General features: G+C 40.5%; 1 protein-coding gene across 3 annotated transcripts in view; it reads left to right on the top strand.

The window, feature by feature from the left end:
* The window catches only part of DPYD (dihydropyrimidine dehydrogenase), a 353065-nt gene that overhangs the window by 124800 nt on the left and 205113 nt on the right, over window positions 1–23152 (top strand). For all 3 annotated transcript variants that reach the window (XM_065675625.1, XM_065675624.1, XM_065675626.1), the window contains 2 exons: window positions 1398–1479; window positions 4709–4796. In XM_065675625.1, coding sequence (XP_065531697.1) covers window positions 1398–1479; window positions 4709–4796 — 170 coding nt within the window. The remainder of the gene's footprint in view (window positions 1–1397; window positions 1480–4708; window positions 4797–23152) is intronic.

Genomic DNA, 23152 nt, shown 5'->3' with positions numbered 1-23152 from the left:
ATTGTCATAAATGTGCTTGCATGTGTTCCCACAGAACTGTGTGTCTGCATAGGAACATGTATGTGCGTATATGTGGGTATATTCCACAGCACAAAACTGTAAGTAAATGTTTAATAAGAGCAAGGAAGAGTTTACAGATTCCAGTGATGACGTAAAGCAGCCAGTGGTGTTCTGAGAGCATGACAGGCCATCAACAGGTATATAGGTGGCTTAGAAAATAAGTCTTTCCTTTCTTTATTAGATTTCTTTATTGAATCTCTGTTGCAAAATCATCTTGATACATTAGTTTCTGCCTCAGACGCATTTTTACTTAGAATGACCTATGAAAGTTGTATTGTCATGACGTTCATTGTGTATTATCTGATATGTAGCACACTTTTCATTGCACACTGGTAAGGAAAGGCGAAAAAAGGGCAGTATTAGAAATTAGAAGGAGGAACACCACTTTCTTACCAATGTAAATAAAGTTGATGCAACTTGAAATAAGGAAAATCCTTGTGGCCCATCAAAGTTAGATGTTAAAGATGGTGTGGTCACTACCAATATGTAAAACAAAGCCACAGTGAATCTCTGGTGCCAGTGCTTTGTTATGGAAATGATAGCTCCATTAATTTGAAAACACATTAGTCAGAAGCTTTAGGGATATCTGGGGAGAGATTCACTTTTCTGTATATGCAGGGTTTTGATCTTCATTGAACAAAAGTATCTAAACAAAAACTTCACTCTGATTACCTGTAATGTGGTTTATGGCAGAGCTTTTGAACTGGTATAAGTGGATGTCATTTCATTGGAGATGAAGGTTTGTACTGATATATATGAACTGAGATTTTATGCTGGCACTGCAGTTTGCCCATACAGGAGATGTGTGATTCTGGGAACTTGAAGGTGTCATTCCAAATCTTCCCCAGGAGGAAAAAATACCAGATAATAAACATAAGTCAAAAAGCAGAATTGAGACCAGGAGCTGATAGAAAATGAATGACTGTCCATCCTTATAGCTTAATGAATCATTGCTAGGAGATCGCTTTGCTTTTAGTAGGCATGAGACCTGTTTCTTAAATGGATGTCTTCTGTTTGTTTAGTGTTACATATTCCTGGCGAGCAAAAGAAACGGAGCTGAAGCTCTTTCACACTCAAGCTCAACATATGTTAAACAGTTACCTGCATGTGTGGGCAGGATTAGCCTCAAGGTACTTCCTGGCCTGTATTTTTAGCATTGGGTGAATAATGCTGTTGTGTCACTCTAATAACTTCAAAAAGCCAAGCTTCAGCACATTTCCATTCACGTATGTCAGAATTAACTAAGGTGTGCTATAAGAATTGAAGTTGTAACAAATAAATCCTTTCTCCCTCATAGTTGGAAGTATTCCGGAAGCATTCATTTCTCTTTGTTTTAGTACGTCTGAAATCCCCCAGTTCCGCCTGCCATACGATGTGGTGAATTTTGAAGCTGAGCTTATGAAGGATCTTGGAGTGAAGGTAATGAAAAATACACCCTGCCTATGTATAGCTCAGAGAGAAAAAAAGAACAAGAACCCTGCCAAAGATTAACAGCAAAATGTCATGCACATTAGTAAAGAACGATTAAAAGCTATGCCAGACAGAGGCAGGAAGATGCTTCCTCTTGCTCAGGGCATTTGTCTGTCTCCTGTCTGAATGCCACTAGTTTGGAAAAGGGCAATCAATAGTTCTCATCTGGCATGCCGGCATGTGATTAATTGTCTGTAAGAAACAAATTCCTAAATTGCTTTAGGGGTTCAGTGTAGCCACTGGAATGATTTGATTTTTTTTTATAATCGAGTTTTTTTCCATGCAAGTTTGGCATCACTTAAAACATTCCTAGTCCAGACTTCTCCTTTTGTTCCCTCTCCCTGGTTTGGGGCTTTTTTCCTTACTAGTTTAGCACACAGTCTTGCATCCAAGTGAATCTTGCAATAAAATGCATAAAATTAAAGTGTTAACATGTAAAAAAATAGCAGTCATTCAACTTGTTGGAAAGTAATAGTTACGCATTATTCTGTTAAATAAATGTCTGTTGTTTCTAGATAATGGGAACATTGCTTTATTGTTAATTTAGAGCTGAAGCTGAAGATTTAGATAGTATTTACAACTGCTGCTCATTTTAATAGAAGTCACAAATAATGCATCACTGGATCAAATCTTTGAGTACTGGGAAGGATAATGTATTTTTAACATGATACTACAGCATACAGTGAAACAAGAAGTTCTTCCAGGAATCCTTCACGTTGATTCATATTCTGGCTTGTCACAAGAGTCATGTGAGAACCTCATCTGCCCAGGTTTCGTAAACATGCAGGGAAGATGTAAGATAAAGTTTTAAATACTTTATGTCTGTTTTTCTATTCTAAAGATCCCTTTGTACCCCCAGACAGAATGGAGGTTGAGGTAGGGATGGGGCTAAAACCAGAGCACAGAGACATTTTTAGGCCAAATTGCTAGGCAGAAGCTCTGCAAAATCCAGGTTCCCAGGGCTCTCTCTTGTGGAAAGGTCTCCAGCATGGACTAGTGGATCCACCACATCACCTTGACCTGCAAGTCCTCTGCAGGTTTGAAGTGCAGCAGAGAATCTCAGTGTAAATTTGCTTCCAAGCTCTGCCGCTGGTTTGCAGTTGACCCTTTGGCAAGCTGGTGAGCAAAGTACCTCAGCTTTATACCTCAGCTCTAGATACTTCACATATAAGCCCAGAATATTTCCTGGTGTTTACTTAAAGCATTTCAAATCTGTGCTGGAAAGTGCTGTATTGGGTAAATGCTCAGTAGTGCTGTTTATTCAAGTAATTCTGCTGAAATTAGTAAGAATTAGTCAGCTGAATAAGGATTACGGAGCCGGGCCCTGGGAGTATTATGAATCCCCACATAAAATAGTATTGCCATTTAAATTCCTTCATTAGGTTTTCATACCATATGTACACAATAGGATAAAAAACTGGAATGACAATTCATGGGATGTATTGTGTTGCCAGTGAGGATGTAGTCTGTGGTCCTGAAAGGATTACAACTCCTTGGCTTTTACAGTCTGATAAAATCTGTAATACTAAATATATAGACTAAATCTCCAAAGACCAAAACCATGATGGGTGGTTTAGGGTTTGTAGCCTGTATTTTATATTTGTCTTATTTTATCACTGATAGGAAAAGTATATTAAATGGAACATAGATTCAATAACAAGAAATACAGTGACACGAAGACTAAAGCACTGTCCGTTGCTGAGATCACAACACATAGTGCTTGCACAATAGAGCATGGCATTTTGTAAAGTGAATACCCAGGTGATAGAACAAAAACCTGGGGGAAAACATTCAAGTTCAACGAGTGTAAAGTACAGAGCTAAAACCACACGTACCCATGTCAAGAAGTACAAAACACCAGAAGAGGGATCACACGCACTCTGTGCACTCGAAAGCTTTGGGGTTAGGAGAGCTGAGCGAAAGGTGTGTGTATCTTCAATTGCACAACCTTTACACAGGAGGCTGCTGGAGTTGGTTTGCTGAACACACAGCAAACACTGTTCCCTGTCTCACTCTTACAACTGTAGTTGCTCAACCTCTGCAATGGCTGCTCAAAGCAGGGTTGCTGGTGGAATATCAGTACACAAGTCTATCGGCTTTTGCTTCTGGAAGCGAACAGTAATTGAACTGAAACAAGTATGGATTATAGGCGCATTTTTATTACTGTGACATCCCTTTCAATAAATAAACACCAGTTGCCACACTCTGGGCATTGCTGCTTGTCTGAATTAGGATGAACAAGTGCAAGTTTCTATGAAAACTCATCTCATTTTCACTTTCGCATTTGGGAGACCTGTGTTAGTTTACCATACAGAACAGCCTGCTGCAAGTACAAGCAAGTAGGACGTTCCTCCCACTTCCTGCCTTCTCCAGCCCAGTCTTCTGCAGGCAGGTTTTCTGAATCCACAACCCTGCCGTTGGCTTCACTGAGGGTTTTTGGCATAAAGGTTTTCTAGCTAGTGTTCTCAGTGCAAAATCCTGGCTGTGAGCTTTGAGAGTGCAGCACAAATCAATACTCTCCTTCCTTTGGGAATGGCATTGCATTCTGCGCAATTGGAGGCCTACCAAGTGCCTGGTGCTGTGCGGGAAAACATTGCTTGGTTTTCTGTTCACAGCCCCTGTTAATACAGAACAGTGTCATGTCTTTTCTGTATTTCAGTGTAAGAGGCTCATACTTGCACTCCTGTTCCTGCAATAAACTTAACTGCTTGGTTTTTGGTTGGTGTGATTTGTTTAGTGTATGTTCCCTAAAGGATGTTCTTCTTCCCGATCATGTTTCTTAAATTCCTTATTTTCACATGGGAATACAGCCTTTTGGAGTCAGCACTGAATACAGTGGTTTACTCGCAGTAGAAAAGTGCCATTTGCAGCTTCACTTCAGTAGTGTGTTCCAGAAACAGGCTTTGTTCATTGGTTTAGCTTGCTTTAACTCTTGTAGCTCACAGCAGAAACCAAGCGAGGTGGCCCCCATCTGAGGATCATCTGAGGGTGCCTTTTACCCGTATCTAGTTTGGGCTACTTGCTTAAGTCAGAGCCAGTCTGGCTTTTTAAGCCTGACATTGGGGAGGAGGGGGGTGTGAGTGGAATGAGTTAGTTGTGTTCATTAGAAGATGTCTGTATGCAGGACACAATAGCAATTGTTTTCACATGAAAAACAAGTAATCTTTAATTCTTTCAGATTGTTTTTCGTAAAGGCCTTTCTGTGGATGGAATGACGCTCCGGACCTTGAAAGAAGATGGCTACAAAGCAGTATTTATTGGAATAGGTAAGAAGAGCTCAGTGTCCTGTGTTTTGTCATCTTGTTAAAATGTTCCCATTTGTGTGATGGATTTGAAAGGAGGCTGAGGCTGTGGCTGAATGGGCTGATTTCTTGGTGGTTTAAATAATTAACAAAGGGATGAGCTAAAAACTTTCTCATAATTAATTGCCACATTGGCCTGGGGTGATACATGATTTTTGCCAGCCGTTTACTATACTTGCATAATTAGTCTATATGTAAGCCAGTGATACCGTGCTTGGTTGCGTCTTTTTTCTTTCCTCCACATAGAACATGTAACATCCTTCAGATAGGCTGTAGCAAAATATAGGTATGAGATGGGTTAACAAAATAAGCTGACTTTGATACTAAAACTGGCATCATAGGTCTGTCTCCTCTCATATGCTAAAGAAGGCCTACTCTTGCCTGCTATTTGAACCACTGCTTTTCAATGTTAGATTAGAACTGTTATTCATTTACAAGCCTTTTGAAGTACAGCTGGACCCATCTCTGCCATATGATGGGCATGTTGAGCAGGAATGGTCTACAGTTGGTATGAGGCTTAATGCTCTTTATTGATCTAGACGTTGCCTAAGTGAACATAATAGGAAACAAGTTGTGCAACTGTTCCTCCTTCCTATTATTGATTACAGAGATGTAATTCTTAGTACAGTGACAACTGTTGTTTACCATCTGGTTATGCAGTATAATAAGCTTTGCAGGTCTATTCTGTCATGTGATTACAGTACAGTGTGTCGGGATTTATCTCATTCTAAATCCTCACATTGTTAGAGACCTTCCATGTATAAGAATTCTGATGTGTCATGTTTTAATGTAATTGTATACACGGCAGCGGTCCAACTTCGCTTCTTTATTGTTTTCATCGTGGTCTTTCAAGTTGCTTTGTGAAATCTCAACAGTCAGGGATTAATTCATAACTAAACATTTGCTTTTGGAGAGTCTGATGATTAGGAAACAATTGTCAGTTGCGTTTGGAATATCAGCATGATTTCTGACTCAGAAGTGCGATAGAACAGTTCAGTTAAAGGTTAGCAAAAGCAGCCATTGACTACTGCACAGATGATTGGAGTGTTTGGTTTATGTATGTGGGTTTAGGTATGTATATCAACATTACATATGTATATATGTATGTAGTTACATACATAATTTTCTGACCTTCAGGTTATCCTAATGTAAAATATTTGTGGTTAGAATATAGACAGCGTTGTTCCATACAGGTGCTAGGTAAAGAGACAGAGAGGCAGCCAGGATTTTAATAACCAAGAGAAGGTATCTGAAGCATAATGCTCCCGTAAACCGTGTGTTCACTGATTGTGTTAGGAAACAGAGGGTATAAATGCTAATGAAGGATTATGTGTTCCTACAAAGTTTTGTTATTGGAAGCTACCTTGCATGTATGATGAAGTTGGTCCCTCTCTGTACCCCCAGGTCTACCTGTCATCTTTCTCCTACACAGCTGTGCGAGACACTGGTCAGTAGTGTGGCCTTGCATGTTGTAGTGAAAGATGGACAAACCAAGGGGGTCACAGATTTCTAGAGTTAGCTACGTGAATGCAGTAGGGCATTTATAAACTCTCTGCAGCAGCAGGCTTCCCTGAATGAGTCTGTACTGTATTTCTTTGTGTTCCTTGCCAGCTAAACAAAAGGTACCCAATGAAATGTCACATTTGAACATGACCCTGAACCATAGGAGTAAAACAATTAGAAAACACTGCTTATGTAAAGTAGATTTTTTTGTTTAAAGGTTGTCATAATTTGCTTCTGAATGAATCTGTATCTTAACGGAAAATAAACCTGGTAGTTCTCAGTTTTGGATGCTGGAGAGGGACTCTTCATCAGGGCCTGTAGCGACAGGACAAGGGGTGATGGGTTCACACTGAAACAGGGAAAGCTCAGGTTAGATCTAAGGCAGAAGCTCTTCCCTGTGAGGGTGCTGAGGCGCTGGCACAGGGTGCCCAGAGAAGCTGTGGCTGCCCCATCCCTGGCAGTGTTCAAGGCCAGGTTGGACACAGGGGCTTGGAGCAAGCTGCTCTAGTGGAAGGTGTCCCTGTGTGGATAATGTTGTAGAGACTGATATGGTATTTGGGGTTACAAAGACATATGCTGTTCTAGCAGAGACCTGAGGAAAAGCTTTCATAGTCACCTGAATAAGTGCTAATTAAAGAGATCAATCTGGGCAATGGCATACTGGAAGCCAGCTCTACCCGCTGATAGCAGAACATTCTGGCAGGTGAGTCTCGGCCACAGGATTGCCTGTTACCTTGCTTTTTGTAGTTCTTTCCTTCAGTCTCCTGGTTGTTTGCCTTATCTGAACTGTGTTTAATTCAGCTAGTTCTTAACACTGTACCTCTGTTTATTCGTGAAGGACCAATACATGAATTACCTGTTATGTGTCCATCATTTACTCTCATGTCCTCTCAGTTTCCTCTCTGCAAAGATGTGTATTTTGCAACATCTGGCAGCAAACATACCTTGTGTTCTGCATACAGGGACTGAAGCAAGAGACCATTTTCCTCCATCAGTCCTGATTTCAGATCAGAGCTACCAGTATTAAAGGGTAGTCCATGAATCTCAGTTTCCTCCATCAAAAGTAGTGATAGACAATAGCACACAAGAGAATGTTTTTGCAGGACTGAATGGCAGCAGCCAAATACAGGGAGGAACGACCTGATCAATATATTCTGTGAGTGTCTGCTATAAGTTTTATTTCTGTTTTCATTGTCATTTAGTTTGGTACAGTTCTACACATAGTCTGATGTCAATGGGTGATTATAAATGCTGATAAAGGATTAGAGATGTAGAATGAGAATCCTTTACATTTTCATTTAGCAATTCCATTGATCTTCCAGTTGCAAATCTTTAGGGTTTCTTTTGTTAGTCACACAAAATACAGGGTCAGGATTCAATCTCCCAACCAAGCTTTTAAAACTAACCCCAAAAATGAGGCAGAGAAGAAAAAAACCCTGTCCAGATTTGCGAGCTGACACTTGATACTGGATGAGTCTCGTGTGATGCGTTCAGCAGACTCTACCTTGAATCAGCTCCGCTTCTTGATCTGAAACGCTTGTGAGGAGTTTGTGACCGAGCTGACAAAGCAGTGTGAAAAGTTTGCTATTTAAAACCAAAAGAAGCCTTGCATCAGTTGCTGCCTTCTGGAAAAACCACAGAGGCTCGGGGCAGCAGAGGACCGTCATGCTGAGAGCAAGAAGAGAAATCAATGATGGGGTGAGGGGCTAGAGGAGAGAGCACATGGACCTTGGAGGCAGCAAAATAAGGCAGCGAAGGGGATCTTACAGAGAGAACAGAGGAGTCTGAATGCTTTGTGTTACTGTGTCTCCTGGTTGTTTTGGGGGTAGAATACTTGCAATTTGCACAGAAAACGTTTGTGTGTCTATCAGAGCATATGCAGAAATACTGGGCTTTTATTACTCATCCTTCTTGAAGCTGGGCAAATACTTTGGAAAGCAGGGTCCTGCTGGGCTGTCTTTTAAGACTCCCCAAAGCATCATATATTCTTTTTGAAAGAGAAAATACAAACCAGTTTGTTTATCCAACGATTTAGTTGAGAATGAATGACCTCAGTCTTTAAAGTAGTTAGGGACATGTTTGATGTGACATTCACACAAAGCTGTGGAAAGGCTATTACCATAAGCGTCTTTTCTGCAGACTTATACACAAACCACTATCCCGATTCTGTAACATTTTATCATCAAATAGATGTTTTATATAACAACATTTACATTATATGGAATCAGCTAAAATATAGCTTCAAATATTGCTTTGGTTGGTAAAATGTCTCAATAAATCTTAAGCCCCATTCCAAGAAATTGCTTGGATGCCTTGAATGTCCACAGGCTGAAACTTGCAGCACCAACTAACTTTCTACTTAACTTCTCATTAAAAGGCAAACGCAACTAGTAATGATGCTCTCTTGTTTCTTCCTCCATTTGATGATATCGAATTACTATAAAGTTAGTTTTATTGTATTAGGGGATTCAGATATTCTATTAAACACTGCAGAATGGTGAATTAGATGAGCATACAGAGCAAATCTAAGCAGATTGATGCTGGGATGTATCGTAAGTAGTATATCCTGCTCGCAAGGGTTAAATCTGTACAGAAGAAGCAAAACAACTGAAATCCCATGTGTAAAGAACCTTTGTGATAATTGCAGCCATTCCTAGTTAATTAACAGAGCATTCTAACAAGAATATAATCAGATGATTCCATTGATTGGAATGAAATTACACCCCCAAAAACTAAATGAAAAGTCCATGCATTGATGTACCTTGTTTTAAAAACCCCAACCCCGAACCATGTGAGATTAATTCACTGTCTGTTCCCCAAGAAGTAAGTAATCTCCTCATGGCTGTTATTATCTTCTGATTAACTATGCAGTGCCACCTGGTGTGCAGATGGGAGGAATATTACACATCAAGAGCTCTGTTCACACCCACCCACCCAGATATAAACCTACATGGCAAAAAGTGAACAGATGTTCATTTTGCTTGTGCTAGAGGAGAAAAAATGGTGCATCATACTCCTGATTCATCAACTAAATTTGGAGGACATGCAATCTGCATATGGGGCCTGTAGGCCCATGGCCAGCGCAGGCATTGATGGAGGAAATATGTCACATTCAAAGCAGTTCTCATTTCAGGTTGTGAACAGGCTTTCGTTTAGTTGTTTCTCTGCTTTTCTTTCTACCTGGTGTTTCTGAGTTTTCTCTTCACTTGCTATTGCACTTACCACCTCCAAAGGGAAGAGTTTATAGAGGCAGAGTCACTTGGAAACATAGCCAGGATTTAGCTGTCCTTTGGTTGTTTTCCAAAACTGTTTTATGTTTGTAGGCATTTAAGACGTTCCCTACAGTGATGCTTTTAGGCCTCTTTGGAAAGACCTGTCTGGCTCCATAGTAATGTAGCAAATAATGTAAAATATAATGCATCTTGGTTAAAGCTAGAACTATTGTACAAGCATTGCTCAGCCTTAGGCTCTTGGGATCAAAAGCTCTGGTTTTGGAGGGGTTTTGTGGTGTGATTTGTAGTATTTGATAATTTTTAAGTATTTTGACACTTCATAGAGGTCTTGCTGCAAGGAAGCCAAAGAACAGATAAAACACCACAAGCAAGGGAGAAAAAGAATATGTTGGAAGGTAGTGCGGTAAAGAGTGATGCTGGAGATGTGATCAGCTACATACACGTAATAAATGTGTTCCTTGCTTAGATTATGGGTTGGTTTTGTTGCTTGTAGACAAGGGTTGTCACTGTCTCAGCATCTTGCTAAGATGGTTGTTTTCCCCCAGGATCTTGAATGGTGACAACAGTGGCCTTTCAGGCATCAGTATCCTTACGCAGTAAAAGCTAATACAGTCTACAGAGCCAGGGGAATGCTTGGAATTACATTTGATTGTGATCAAACAGAATCAAATCCATTTAGCTGCAAAAATCTGTGCTATAATGAGAATGAAGTCATCAGGATGAATCGTGAAGTCAGTACTTTGAACGGTTTGATGAGCAACAGTGATGAAGAGCAGTGGCAGGATTTGGTCAAAGCCAATCCAAATTCTTTCCCAATTGCTTTACAGTAACCTGAATCATTTAAAAATGACATTTTTAAAGGGTTTTTCTCTTTCAGTAAAGATCCATAAGATCTTTATTGGTAGATGCACAGTGATAGATGCATTTACAGTGTAGTACAGAACAGGATCAAAAATGCAAGTTGAGCTACAACTGCATGAAGTCCTATAGAAGAAGGTCCACACAAGTCTGTGCAGTCAGTTACAGGGCTTTATAGTGTACCTTCTGGAGAGCCTTAGTTCATGGCTTACAGCATCTTTCTGGACGATCACATTCCTTCATTTTCTCATGTCTCATGAAGAACATTATAAACTAATTACACCATCAATGGGTTCTAATACAAAACTCATTAGTCTTCAGCATTCAGTTTATTCTCATCCTCTCTTACTCTCAAATCTAAAACATTTTGTTATTAGAAACCAAAAGGAATATAGTGACATTAGAAAAGGAACTCGGGGAAAGAACCTGTTCTTACATGCTTATAGCAGATGTTTGAACTTGCTTTTATTCCCAGTGCAGCATCATTCCTGGAGACCAACAGTGTATACATCCAAGAATTTTTACGCTTGAAGCATCTTTTTCTACTATTCCTATTTGCAGTCAGCTGTTCTTCCAGCTCTGTTGTTCTCACTCCTGCTATAGACGTTGGTGGAACGTTCCTAATACGCATCGGATGCAGTAGGCAGGTGAAAGCTTTTAAGTCTTAGATGCACAAACCAGCTTATTTATTATTAATAGTCCTAGGACACTTTCAAAACATACTAATAATCTGTCCTTGGGCATCCTGAAGTTATTCATGTGCAAATTACAGAGATTTTCATGCTCTTATTGACTTATTGCTACCAAAACCCCACTTAGCATAACAATCTCTGCTGCACATGTTGTACAGATCATTCTCCTGTCTCTTTGCAAGGTGCTGGGCAGTTTCCCTAAGAAATGTTCACCTAAATATAATGGCAAAATCAGTTTGATTCATACCGGTTTAAGGGGTTGGTTTAAGTGGTTTAAGGATGCTGGAGAGGAACTCTTCATTAGGGACTGCAGCGACAGGACAAGGGGTGATGGGTTCAAACTGAAACAGGGGAAGTTCAGGTTAGATCTAAGGCAGAAGCTCTTCCCTGTGAGGGTGCTGAGGCGCTGGCACAGGGTGCCCAGAGAAGCTGTGGCTGCTCCATCCCTGGCAGTGCTCAAGGCCAGGTTGGACACAGGGGCTTGGAGCGAGCTGCTCTAGTGGAAGGTGTCCCTGCCCGTGGGAGGGGGTTGGAACTGGAAGAGCTTTAAGGTCCTTTCCAACCCAAACCAGTCTGGGATTCTAGGAGTAGTTATTTTTTTGACTATTTTAGCAGATGAATTAATCTAACATTATTTAACAGTTTTCAGGAGTTTATTCAAGCATTTGTTTTTAAGTATTTTCGTGTTTGAGAAGTATGTAAGAAAGCAAAATGCTAAACAACATGATGTTAGATATCATGTTTTCATATCCTGACACTACACACTTTAGTGCTTTACTCCTAAAGAGCTTTGCTTGCTTACCTGTTGTTTCTGAAAGTTCACTTTATCAGTTACTTCTGTCTTCCAGATGCACAAGTATTAACTGTGCTGCTGTCTTTTTACTTCCACTTTAATATTCAGACACAGAATGACCGACCATCTATAATACGGCTGGTAGGTGGGTGCATATCCATTTACTTGAGTTGAGCTCTCTTTCCTTGTAAGGAGAGTGGTTCAGTATGTATTTAGTGCAATCAGACACTTTTTGAAACCTTGTCGTACCTAATACTGTGGGAGGACTGACACAATATACTATTATTTCAACAGCAGGTTTAGCAATGCCCTCATTTCCTTCATCTTGCTTATGAAAGATAAAAGGCTGTTTAGAAACCGAGGCTAGCCTAGGCCATTTCTTCTTATTTTTAAAGACTGAGGAGAAGTAGGAAGTGTATCACAGTCTCACTTGGTAAGTGCCAATTATTGGTGAGAAGATGGCAAGCACTTTTTTGTGCTAATGAATAAAGTTTGAAACAGGCTTCCTGTACGCGTTTATGTCTCATAAATATAATGTTCCTGAATTCATATTCCTTTCGCTGCCCACTCAACAAGGGGTGGATCTGCTTGTTGAATTGAATTGACAAGTTAAGACAAAACCTGGGTTTGTGCAGGGGATTTGTAGTTCTTGTTGGAGGACTTTTAAAGGTGGCTTTAAGGAAGCTGCTTGCTGTGCCACTTCTCTCCTTTGGAGAGTGGTCCTAGGGAAGCCACTGCTGGATTGAGCCCCTCTTACCTGAGGGTTGCCTGGTGCTTCTCACTCATCTGTGCTCCTTCCCATCATTGCTCAATGGTCAGGCCTTAGTTGATGGAGGTGCAGTTTGGCGGAATGAAGGGCATTCCCTCATTGCAGGGGAAAATCCTGACACCTGGGTGTGCTAGAGGCCAGTTCCAGATAAACTGGGGCACACTTGCTTGTGATTCCATTTGTCTAGGATCCACAGGGGCCAAGGGCCTTCTGAGCCCTGTAGCTGCCTTTGCCTGTAGTACGTGCCTGAAGGAATCCCTCTGTCTTTCATTCAGGTTCAACACATTTATTGAAAAGCTTTTGTATTCCAGAAGCATTTGTGATCTTCTTATCCAATACAATGGCTTCTACCATAATGAGAAGGTGCATCCACTGCCTCCCAGATCTCTTTAGTTTTAATGTGATGGTGGTTTTTAAAGGTAACAAATACTTGAGGAGGAAAAATTGACATGTTCGCTATAGGAAGTAATCTTTAACTAAGCTATGTAAATAGTTTTGCTGCTCTGTCTTGAATTTTGAGTGAGAGATAGAGATTAGCCAGGCTTTTGAACCACTTGTCATGCTCATGATACTTGAAACTTGTTCTTTACTGTGTGTTCTTTACTGTTCTAATCTAGACTTTAGATGCCAGTCATATGGCTGCTTTTACTATAGAATTGAAAGACACTGTGTAAATCCATCTGTTAATAGTTACCAAGACTGTGTATATAATGAGGATAAAACATATCAATGTTATAGTATTGCATACAAGTCTTATAAGGAAGGTTAGCAGGTATACAGGTTTGTGTAGCATACTGCTGCATCCTGTATATATCAAATTTGTTACTCCTTGTGCATCAAGTCACACAGGTAGTCTTCTGTGCATGTTTTATAGTATCAAAGCCTACTCAAAATCTGTCACTTTCTTGGTGCTGTCCCAAGGTGTGGCATATATATGCAGGAATTAAGATGCACTCTTTGCACTGTTCCTGCTTTTTGTGCTTAAATTACTGTAAATTGTCTTTGTAAAACAATGTTTGCAAGATTAAAAGACCAGGACGAGTGTACTGAGTGCTCAGAGTGTTTGGATAATGCTAATACAAATGACATGTTTATCTAACAAAGGAAACTCTTTTCCCAACATTGTCCTTGACAGTGTTTTCTTTCACATGGTTTGGCTATTGTTCATTCATTCATGCTAAACATGTAGTAAGCTGAACGTGAACCCTTAGAGAAGGTGAAAATGCATTCAACAGGGAGTACGATGATTCAACATTCCCTCTAATGATCTTTGCTTTCATAGAACAAAACAGAATAGTGACAACATAAAGATTAACAGTTTCAGTCAGTTCGTCTTGCCATCAGGTTGGAATTACTCATCAGTTGCAAGCAGGAACTTGTGGTACATTACTACGTGTCTGAAAATTACCTGGGTTTTGGTATTGTTTCATTGCTGTACAACTCACTGCAGAGTTCTTAGGATCTGTTAGACATAATTCCTCGTTGGCTTGTGATTAATGATCAGAGATGGTTGTGGGATTGACTGTGAGGTGTAGTTTTAAATAGATTCTAACATTTTAGTAGATAATGACATTTCAGTCCCTGGTTGTTAGTTAAATTGAGATGACATTAACCATTATCAAAGACCATTCCTCAGTAATACGATGTTGGTACCCTTTTCATGGATTTTCTAACTGAGAGCAGCACGTTTCCTCTAAAAGAAGCAGTCATTCTCATTTTAGAGTTATTGTAACTAATCTGTAGTTAGTATACTGCTTCGTAGTTAGACATCGAAAACATCACAATTCATTATTTCAATATAAAGGTGATTTAGATGTGATTGCTTTTCTGTTTGCTGAGAAACACAGGCTTGATGCTTGTGTAGGGAGGTGGACACCATGACCGGGAAGTGTAAGATAGTTGTGGTGTCTGTACTAATCACTGAGATGAAGTTCCTGCCTGCTTTGTTGCTGTAGGAGCTGCTTGAGAGTAAAGCTTGGAGTTAATTTCCGTTAAAGATCCTGATTTCCTTCCCCTAGTAAATAGAAGCTGAACAAGTCACCCCTCATTGTTACAACCCATGTGGGTATGTGCTTTGTGTGCAGCTTCTTTTGGAAAGCCCAATAGGATTAAGTGAAGAAAGTTTTGATATCTTAGCACTTTTTGAATCACGGGGACAGAAGAGTCTTAATACACCCCTTACAGTGGCAACTTGTTTCCTTATTTTTCAAATGCAAATACGGGCCTTTGCGTATGCTGAGTGTGCCCTTTATTGTACTGAAGCATAGAAGGTACGCATTGTAGCTCAGTCACTTTTGTAGAGCTGCCATGCTTGCAAGAATGGAATGTGTTTAATCAGCCTTGCAGAGTGAATAATCAGAGATACACGTGTGGTGTTCAGTGCTCATTCAGAAAGCCATAGAATATGCCAACAAAATGCGTAGTTAAAGGAGAGCTGAGTGACGTGCATCTGTGGCAGGAGATGGTCATTGGTTTTAACTGGAAGCTACATTCGCTGCCTTTCTTTTTTTACTTGGTTAATAACAATCTATATAGAAAAATATAATTTTAGGTGTTACGTATAAGAATATATACATGATAATTTATAAAGTATAACAATAATATTTTATACATTATTAGTAATATTCTGTAATAACATGCATAAATCCTGCACCACAGTAGATCAGTGGAAGGAAGCAGCATGGTGTGATCCTCAGCTGAGAGGGAGACTTGGGCTCTGACTGTTGGCCCCCTGCCTGACTTCTTATGTACTATCCTATGGGAATAGTGAAACGTAGCACTAAAAGGGCTGTAAAAGTGCTGTGGAGAAGCTAGACTGTGTTCTTGCTGGCAAACATTCCGGCTGTTTCTCGGAGATGCAGAAATCTTCATTCCCAACCACTTGCAGTTTCTGCTGCTTCCCAAATTTCACTTCTATTCCGGTATTTTGGAGAAGCGTAACGACCAAAGTAGCAAGTTAAATAATGCAGATTCCATTTTGCATTAGTGGCATGAATACAGCAATTTCCCAGGGATCACAAGGAAGTTGAAAGGCTTATTAGATAACTTATCGCAGTATAATCATTATCTTTACATTTTCCCCTGTAGGATTATGCTGTTAAGGATGTATCCTAGGTATTGTTTTCTGACATTAAAAGTTAATAATTTACCAGCAATGAGAAACACCTTGCATAATGCCTAATAGATATTTATTTCAACATTTGGGTTATGAAAAGGTCTAGCCCAGAAATAGTTCGCTTCCCTGGGTACGTTTTAATTACTCTTTGGAAAAGAGTTTTGAAGGCAGTGTGGTTGCATGTGTGTTGCCAGTTTGAAGAGCAGCATGACTTTGCTTCCTTCTGTTCTCAACGAACAATGTGCTTCTGCTTGTATGACACTTCCCCTTGTAGTAAGACCTGCCGCGTAGTAGGGTTTCCTTATTTCTAATAAGCATGTGGTAGTATAAGGGTCGGGGACTAAGCAATGAGTAAAAGTCAAAACCCAAAATGGGGCGCCTTTCCTATTTAGCACTGGGCAGTGATAGATACAGATAACGTTTGATTAATGAACAGCAGCCTTGCAGTGGGTGAAAGCATCTGTAAGAAATGATTTATTATTTCAAAGGGATTGGGAGCTCACCATATCTTGCAGATGTAACTGTGTGTGCCCAGGTAAAATGAATGAGATGCAACATGTGAAAAATGGAAATACATTACTTGCAAAGGATGTGTCACAAGCAGGGTAGTTTTGTTCAAGTATACTTTGTCATGGGGATTGTTAATGCTGCCCTGAATACAAATCATTGAAGCGGTTCATAAAATCAGCCTGGCTGGAATTCTTGCATTTATCATCAAGGCAGAAATGAGGGTTAAATGTAATATCTGCAACTTCCCTTCAATGTTTGCATTCGGCCTCATACACAGCCATTCAGACTGCATGTCTGAAGAGAAGGGATCCTGTCTTAGAAATACAGTCTAAGTGAAAAAATATATTGATGCAATTTTAACACTGTAATCAGGGAAATGAACCTGTTTGTGTTGTCATTAAAAGATAGTGCCTTTCGAGTTTGTTCAGTTTGCAGTGAATGTGTTTATGCACAGAGGTCTCATTCTCCTTTCCTGACATAAGCTGCATATTTGAAGATGAACGATGACTTGTCAATAGAGGTGTTACTTTTGCACCCTTCTAGGCTAGTCTTGTAGTTCATGGGCAGTCTTCTAGACTGCCCTTGGTTTATAAAGTGACCTTGTTCTTTCTGTAGTATGTGTCTGGGTGTGCTGATCCAGTGTCAGGTACCTCGGTTCTCTTCAGAGGTAATGATGGTGCAGACTCACCTCCATGAAACTTCATCGTGCATTCAGACAAGTCGGAGTGCCCTGACTCCTATGTTAGAGAAGAGCTGCCTTTTCTCTGCTTGTGGCAGTAGGTAAGGTGGGACAGCGGAAAGATCTAGCCTGCTTTCCTGTTTTCTCATCTTACGCCACATCAGTGGAGCACTTTCCACTTCCTTACTTTTCTGTCTGATTCAGTAGGCATCAAGAGTATTTTTCCTGCTGGGATTCAGCGCCGATTACTTCAGTGCCTGTAAACTCCAGCCGGGAAAAAAAGAGAGACATGTTTTCCTGTCATGTAAAGGAAGTATAACCTGGGAAAGCTTTTCATAAGGGATGCCTGGCTTTAGTGAAATCGGATGATGTACTGCTATGGCCCTTGAACCTATTTTCACCCCCCAATTTGTCTGTGGGATTTAGCACAACACAAGAGTCACACTGTGTTTGGTTACTTAAGGTCTCATTGTTTATCCAAAGTTTTGTTTAAGATCCTGTTAGATTTTGTTCGTAACATTCCCCTTTTTTCACATACAGGCTTTTCTGCTCTGTTCTTCATCTCATTTTGATCTTACGGGCTCCTCTATAGTGGGAGCCAGCAGAAAAAAAGCCTCTTTATCTTCAATTCTCTTTTCATAGCGCTCCGAAGTAAAAAGAAGAGGAAATTAATCTTGTCCTCAGACCATGCCTTCAGCCAGTTCTTTAGGGTCCTTGAGTAATGTCACAGCTTTGAGTTAGAAGGTTCTCTTGTTCGTGGAGAGGTTGGCTTGTCCTCTCATCAGACCCTCCAAGCTCTTTTTCTAACATGTACTAGACAGCTAAAGCAATTATGAAAGTGGAGAGCATCTGGTTTTACTGTCACTGGATTTCATAAAATAGAGCTCCAGCAGTGATAGCAACTCCCTCTCTTTAATGTGGAAGCCACAAACTGACTGCATTAAAGGAGTGACCTTTCAACCTACAAGCTGAGTGGAATTACAGCAGCTTGCCAACCATGAGGTCTTGGTAGTATCTCTGCAGCAGGTGTTGGCCTCGAGAACATATGGAAGAACAGCTGGACACTAAGTCCTCTGAGCTCCCACAGTATCCTGACCCATGTATATTTATGGGGATGGGGGGGAAGCCCCCCAAACTAAACAGACCTAAAGAAATTAGTCCGAATTTATCCTAATGCTTCATGGGTGTTGCGATAATTCAGTCTAGCTGCCAAATTGCACCTTCAGAAGCAAAAGCTGTCAGAAGCATGATAAATCTGGTCATTTCTGTACTGAATGATCCGGATCCAAAGTCCTTTGTCAGGAAGCTAAGTCTATAAGCAATCAGGCATGGGAGAGGCCAAACCTGCTGCAAGCCCATCTGCAGGCTTCTTTTGCAGAAAAGGTATGTAAAAGGTTGCTCTTCTTCCCTTGTGCACCTCATACAGAAGAAAATTATGGTACACCTTTAATAGATACAGCTTTTAATGCCCCTTTTCATTGTTGTGTTTAGTGATTACCTTCAGCTTCTGCATTAAGCTGGCTAACAGTGTCCTGTGAGACCTCCAAAATGCCATTGAATTAGGGTTAACGACAGAACATTTGAGTGCTATGGTCCTGTGAGAATGGTCTTGATTTTATCAAGGATCTGGTGAGATTTTCACCTGCAACATGTATTCTTCTTTCTTTTGCATACTTTTTCTGTAGTATCCTTGTAAAAACAGAGAAAAAGTATGAAAGTGAAGACTAGCAGTGTGTAAATCTAAGGATATGAATTCTGATCTTGTTTCCACTGTAGTTATTACTAAAGCAGTTGATGGAAGCCAGGAGCTTGGCCTGAAATATTTGGCTTAAAGAAAATCTGTGTAAGCTTTTAAAACTATATTATTGCACACTATTAACAGCAAGTTTGATGCCTAGCACTTTGTATATATGTATATAAGAGTAAAAGGAAAACCTTCATAATGACTTTTTCTTGCAGTCCTGAGCAGGAACTGCACAAAATACACTCATTGGTCTCAGGAGTGCCAGAAGTGCGCAGCTACTACTGCCTCTTGACATCTCACCTTTTCTAAGCAATAAATGCAACTATTCGAGCATCACCATCTTGTAACAGAGACCTTGCCTTAAAGGCACAAGGGAACATAAAGGTTATAGAATAGGCAAGCAAAAAGAGAGGCAACTTGAAAGAAGTTAATTCTCCAGATGTATATCCAGAAATACAGTTTTTTGTTGCTAAAACTTCACAGAAAAACAAATTTATCTCACAACTGATTTTGACTTCAGTGGCTTAGAAGATGAGGCAGCAGAAGAGGAAAGGGGATCCTGGTGTAAGCAAGCAATAGACATTGTTAACTTTGTTCAGAGCAAAGAATCATTTAGCAGCCTCTCTCTCCAGTTTGTCAGTTAAAAAAGTGAATTGCTTTTATTCGTGTATATATGCCTCAGTGAACATAGAATCATAGAATGGTTTGGGTTGGAAGGGACCTTCGGAGCTCATCTAATCCAGCCACCTGCAATGAGCAAGGACATCTTCAACTAGATCAGGTTGCCCAGAACCACAGAACCCAGCCTTGTGGGAAGAGGCCTCTGCATCCAGCATCCTGCCAAACAGGATGTGCACTCTGAAAATAGCCTCTTCTTCCATCCTTTCTCAAGAAAGTCACCATCCAAACCGCATGCAAAATGTGCTCTTTACTTGTTAAAAAGTGTTCCCAATTTCTCTTACTGTAATGTGGGGAGCAGTCTCTGGTATGTAACTTTTTCTTTATGTCTATGTTAGTAAAGGAAGGATGCTGACTCATGGTCTTTCTCCCTTACTAGTTGTACTTATGTCAAGGGTTGGTGCAGCTACTGTTTTATTTAGATCAGTGCACAATGGGAAGGAATAATGTCAGATATAGGTAAGGGCTTTAATCCATGATTGAAGTTCAATGTGTTTTGCATAGACCAAACCCAGCTTAGGAGTCAAGACAGGTTTCCTGCTACATACTTAAAGTCATTTGGAAAATCTGTGACATTTCTCCTATTTTAGTTAAGGAATAGTAATGCCTGACTGCATACAAACGGTACTGTTCATAAAGGTAAGTTTTTATACAAGGGCAATGAAAGTATTCTCAAATCTCTAGATGATTTTTCCTTATTTTAGGACTATTTTAAGTGGCTAAACTGATTCACATGTATAAAACTGCGGCTTTGCTTTAAGGTGCCTTGAAGCTTTTGCCACTTCAGAATCTAGATGTATGTTTCATATACATAATTATAAGCATCCTTACTTAAGCCAGGAGTTATTCTCATAGCAAGCAGTATGCACAGCTGTTGAAGTCTATTTTGCAGTCATCTTAGTGGCTGTATTGCATCCCAGGGGTATGAAAAGTCCTGTATTGAAGCCAGTGTTCCTTTGAAAAGACACTGATTTGGGGTCCTTCAACTGTCATCATTGTTTTCCAGTGCAGTGGAACTTGGGTAATAAACCACAATATGCAAGAATTATGAACTAATGCTTCAAGATAAAGGCCATTATGTCATTGTCTGCTTTTAAAATCCTATGCTATTTTTGCCCGTGTTCTTCAGCTGGGATGGAGGTGTATCTATAACACTATGACTAATTATCTTTACATGCATTTATCACTAAATAAACTTCACACAAGGCAGTAAGATTGTTTACTTAAGCAGTATAATACTGGGAATGGAAGATAGCTCTAGGAACACAGGATTACATTGCCAGAATGGCACTATTTATTAAGCTATGATAACGCTAATGTTCCTCTTTGATGTATAGCATGTGCGACTTCAGCTGAACTTGTAGAGAGCCTTAAGGATGTTTCATTGAACATTTAGTATGGCAGCAAGCCAGAATACATTTAGCCTAAACCCAGATGACAGGTTGGTAATGAGGTAGTGATTGATGACCACTGCTTCCGTATGAAAACCTGCTTGATATGCTGGGGGGGAAATGCATTGCTAGCTCTTTTTATTTCACTCCCTCTGTATTAGGTATTCTTTACTGTAGAGGAGTAGCAGTGGCTCCTGCTTTCACTTTTAGATGAGAATCAAATGCATAACTGAGATTTTAGAAGCGCAGCCCTATAGCTACATTTATGTGTAATTCAAATCCTAATTCCAGTGGATTTTTGTTATCAGAAATAACTGTGATTGTATCACCTATGAAATGCCCTATAATATTCTTATTACTTGCCTCTGTAATTTTACAAGTCCTGTGGTTCACCTTCTGTGCCATCTAAATGGCATTGCTTTCCCTTCTGAGATAAAAAGAGAAACTTGGCCCAAAGGTTGTGAAACATTGTTCAGGCAAAAAAAGCCTGGAGAAAAGACTGCTGCTTGTTTTGCTTAGTCCTCTTGAACGCTTCATTGTAAAGACACTTTGCTTATTGAGAGAATGGACAAACTATTGTTCTGTGCACCAGGAAGGATTTTTAAGCCCTGTCCTTTAAGCCAGATTCCAGCCTGGTGTCTGACTTAAGAGTAAGTAGAGTTAGGAGGAGGCAGAAGAGGACTGTAGGGGTTATATCCGTAGCTGTACACACTCAGACAGAGTATATGTTAGATGTCCCCAATGCTGCAGGATAACTAATGGGATCACATTAAGGCCTGGTTAGAAATCACCCAGGGATGCAGCAAAGGGCATTAGGGCAGCATAAATATCCAGTGTTAAAAGAGGCTCATTATTAGAGTTCTCCCAAGCAGAAGTTTCTCTTGGTCAGGAATGGGTGAGGAAGCTTGTCACCCTAAGCAGAGTGACATGGTGTAGTCCCTTAGAGCAAAACTGCGAGCAAGAATAATTGGGATCAGTGGCAGAATCAAGAGCCAGGATAAGGAGGTAGTGAAGCAGGACTTGGGTAGTTCCCATTACCCTCCTGCAGCTCCTGAAGGAAGTAAAGGAAGTGGGAATGGAGCAGCTGGCTTTTCGACAAGGGTCCAATGCAATAGCAGAGGCTGGTTTGTGGTGTGTTGTAGAACCTGCACTGGTCCTAACTGAGGGAGCTTCTGTCACTGGGGTTGCTGATGGGCCTTTAATGGCTTGATCAAGGTGCATGTCTCTGAGGCCAGCTGAAGCCTGTCTGATACTGCTCAGTAGCCAGTAATGATTATTGTGTATTTGGGCTGGTAATGATCACTTTGGGCAAACCCGGGAGTGCTTCCGGCAAGACTCAAAGAAGGGACAGAGTAGGCAAAGCAGGAAACCAGCGGACTTCCACTGAGCTATGAACTGGTGGTGACCAGAATTGGTCAGGAAGCGAGTGCACCTTCTCTTGTTGGCTTGACACTGGGGAGAATGTGTTTATCTGCTTGGGAACCTGCCCAGGAGTGTACAAAATAAGAACTAAAGTGGTCAGCAACACCTCTTGGTGGTAGAGAGGGTTCTTGTGGAATTACAGTAGTGTTTGGAGGAGACCCGGAGTACGAGGGGTAGTCAGTGCTGTTGTTAGGTACAGAGAGAGGAGATGGCCCCAGGGCAAGGCCAGATTCAGATCTGCAGTGCTGAAATGGAAATGCACAAACCAGACATGTTTAGGACGGGAATGATGACCTGGGCTGTCCTGGACATTTAACTCCCACAGAAGCAAAATTAACGTTGTTATTTTCTTATGAAAACATACCTGTTTGATGTTGTCTTCCTTCATGTGGCTTTCGCTTTTCATCTCACTCGCATCCTTTTTACAAACCTTTGCTTATTGAATAGCAAGTTCCTTAGGGAACACTGGTCTCCTTTTTGTTTGGAAGGTGCCCACATCGCACATATTCAATACCCAAATAATACTTTAGAGATTATCTTTAAACGTAAATGTGTCATTCATTTGATGGGAACTTGCATTCCCTGGATCCTGTGTATGGCTCTAGCATCTCCCTGTCCTGGGAGCTGCAGAATTTGTCAACTCAAAGTTTGATTTAAGCATTCCTTGCTTATGATTGATTCTGTTGAACATCCCAATTGAGTTTGTCAGATGTTCACCCTTATAAACTGTCTCTGAGATGACCATGTTTTGTTGCTCCCTGATCAGTGACAGGATGGAGCTAGTGCATTGATTTTTAGTCTATTTCTGGAAAGACCTTAATTTTAACAACTAGTGGCAAGCAAGGATGTAGCCTTTGGGTGGAGATTAATGGCCATATGGTGTTGTTGCATGTACACTGGAAAGCTCAAGTTATTTACTGTAAAATTTGACTC

The sequence above is a fragment of the Lathamus discolor genome, chromosome 3 (genome assembly GCF_037157495.1).
Source record: "Lathamus discolor isolate bLatDis1 chromosome 3, bLatDis1.hap1, whole genome shotgun sequence".
Taxonomy (NCBI): Eukaryota; Metazoa; Chordata; class Aves; order Psittaciformes; family Psittacidae; genus Lathamus; species Lathamus discolor.
This window is presented reverse-complemented; position numbering and strand designations above follow the sequence as displayed.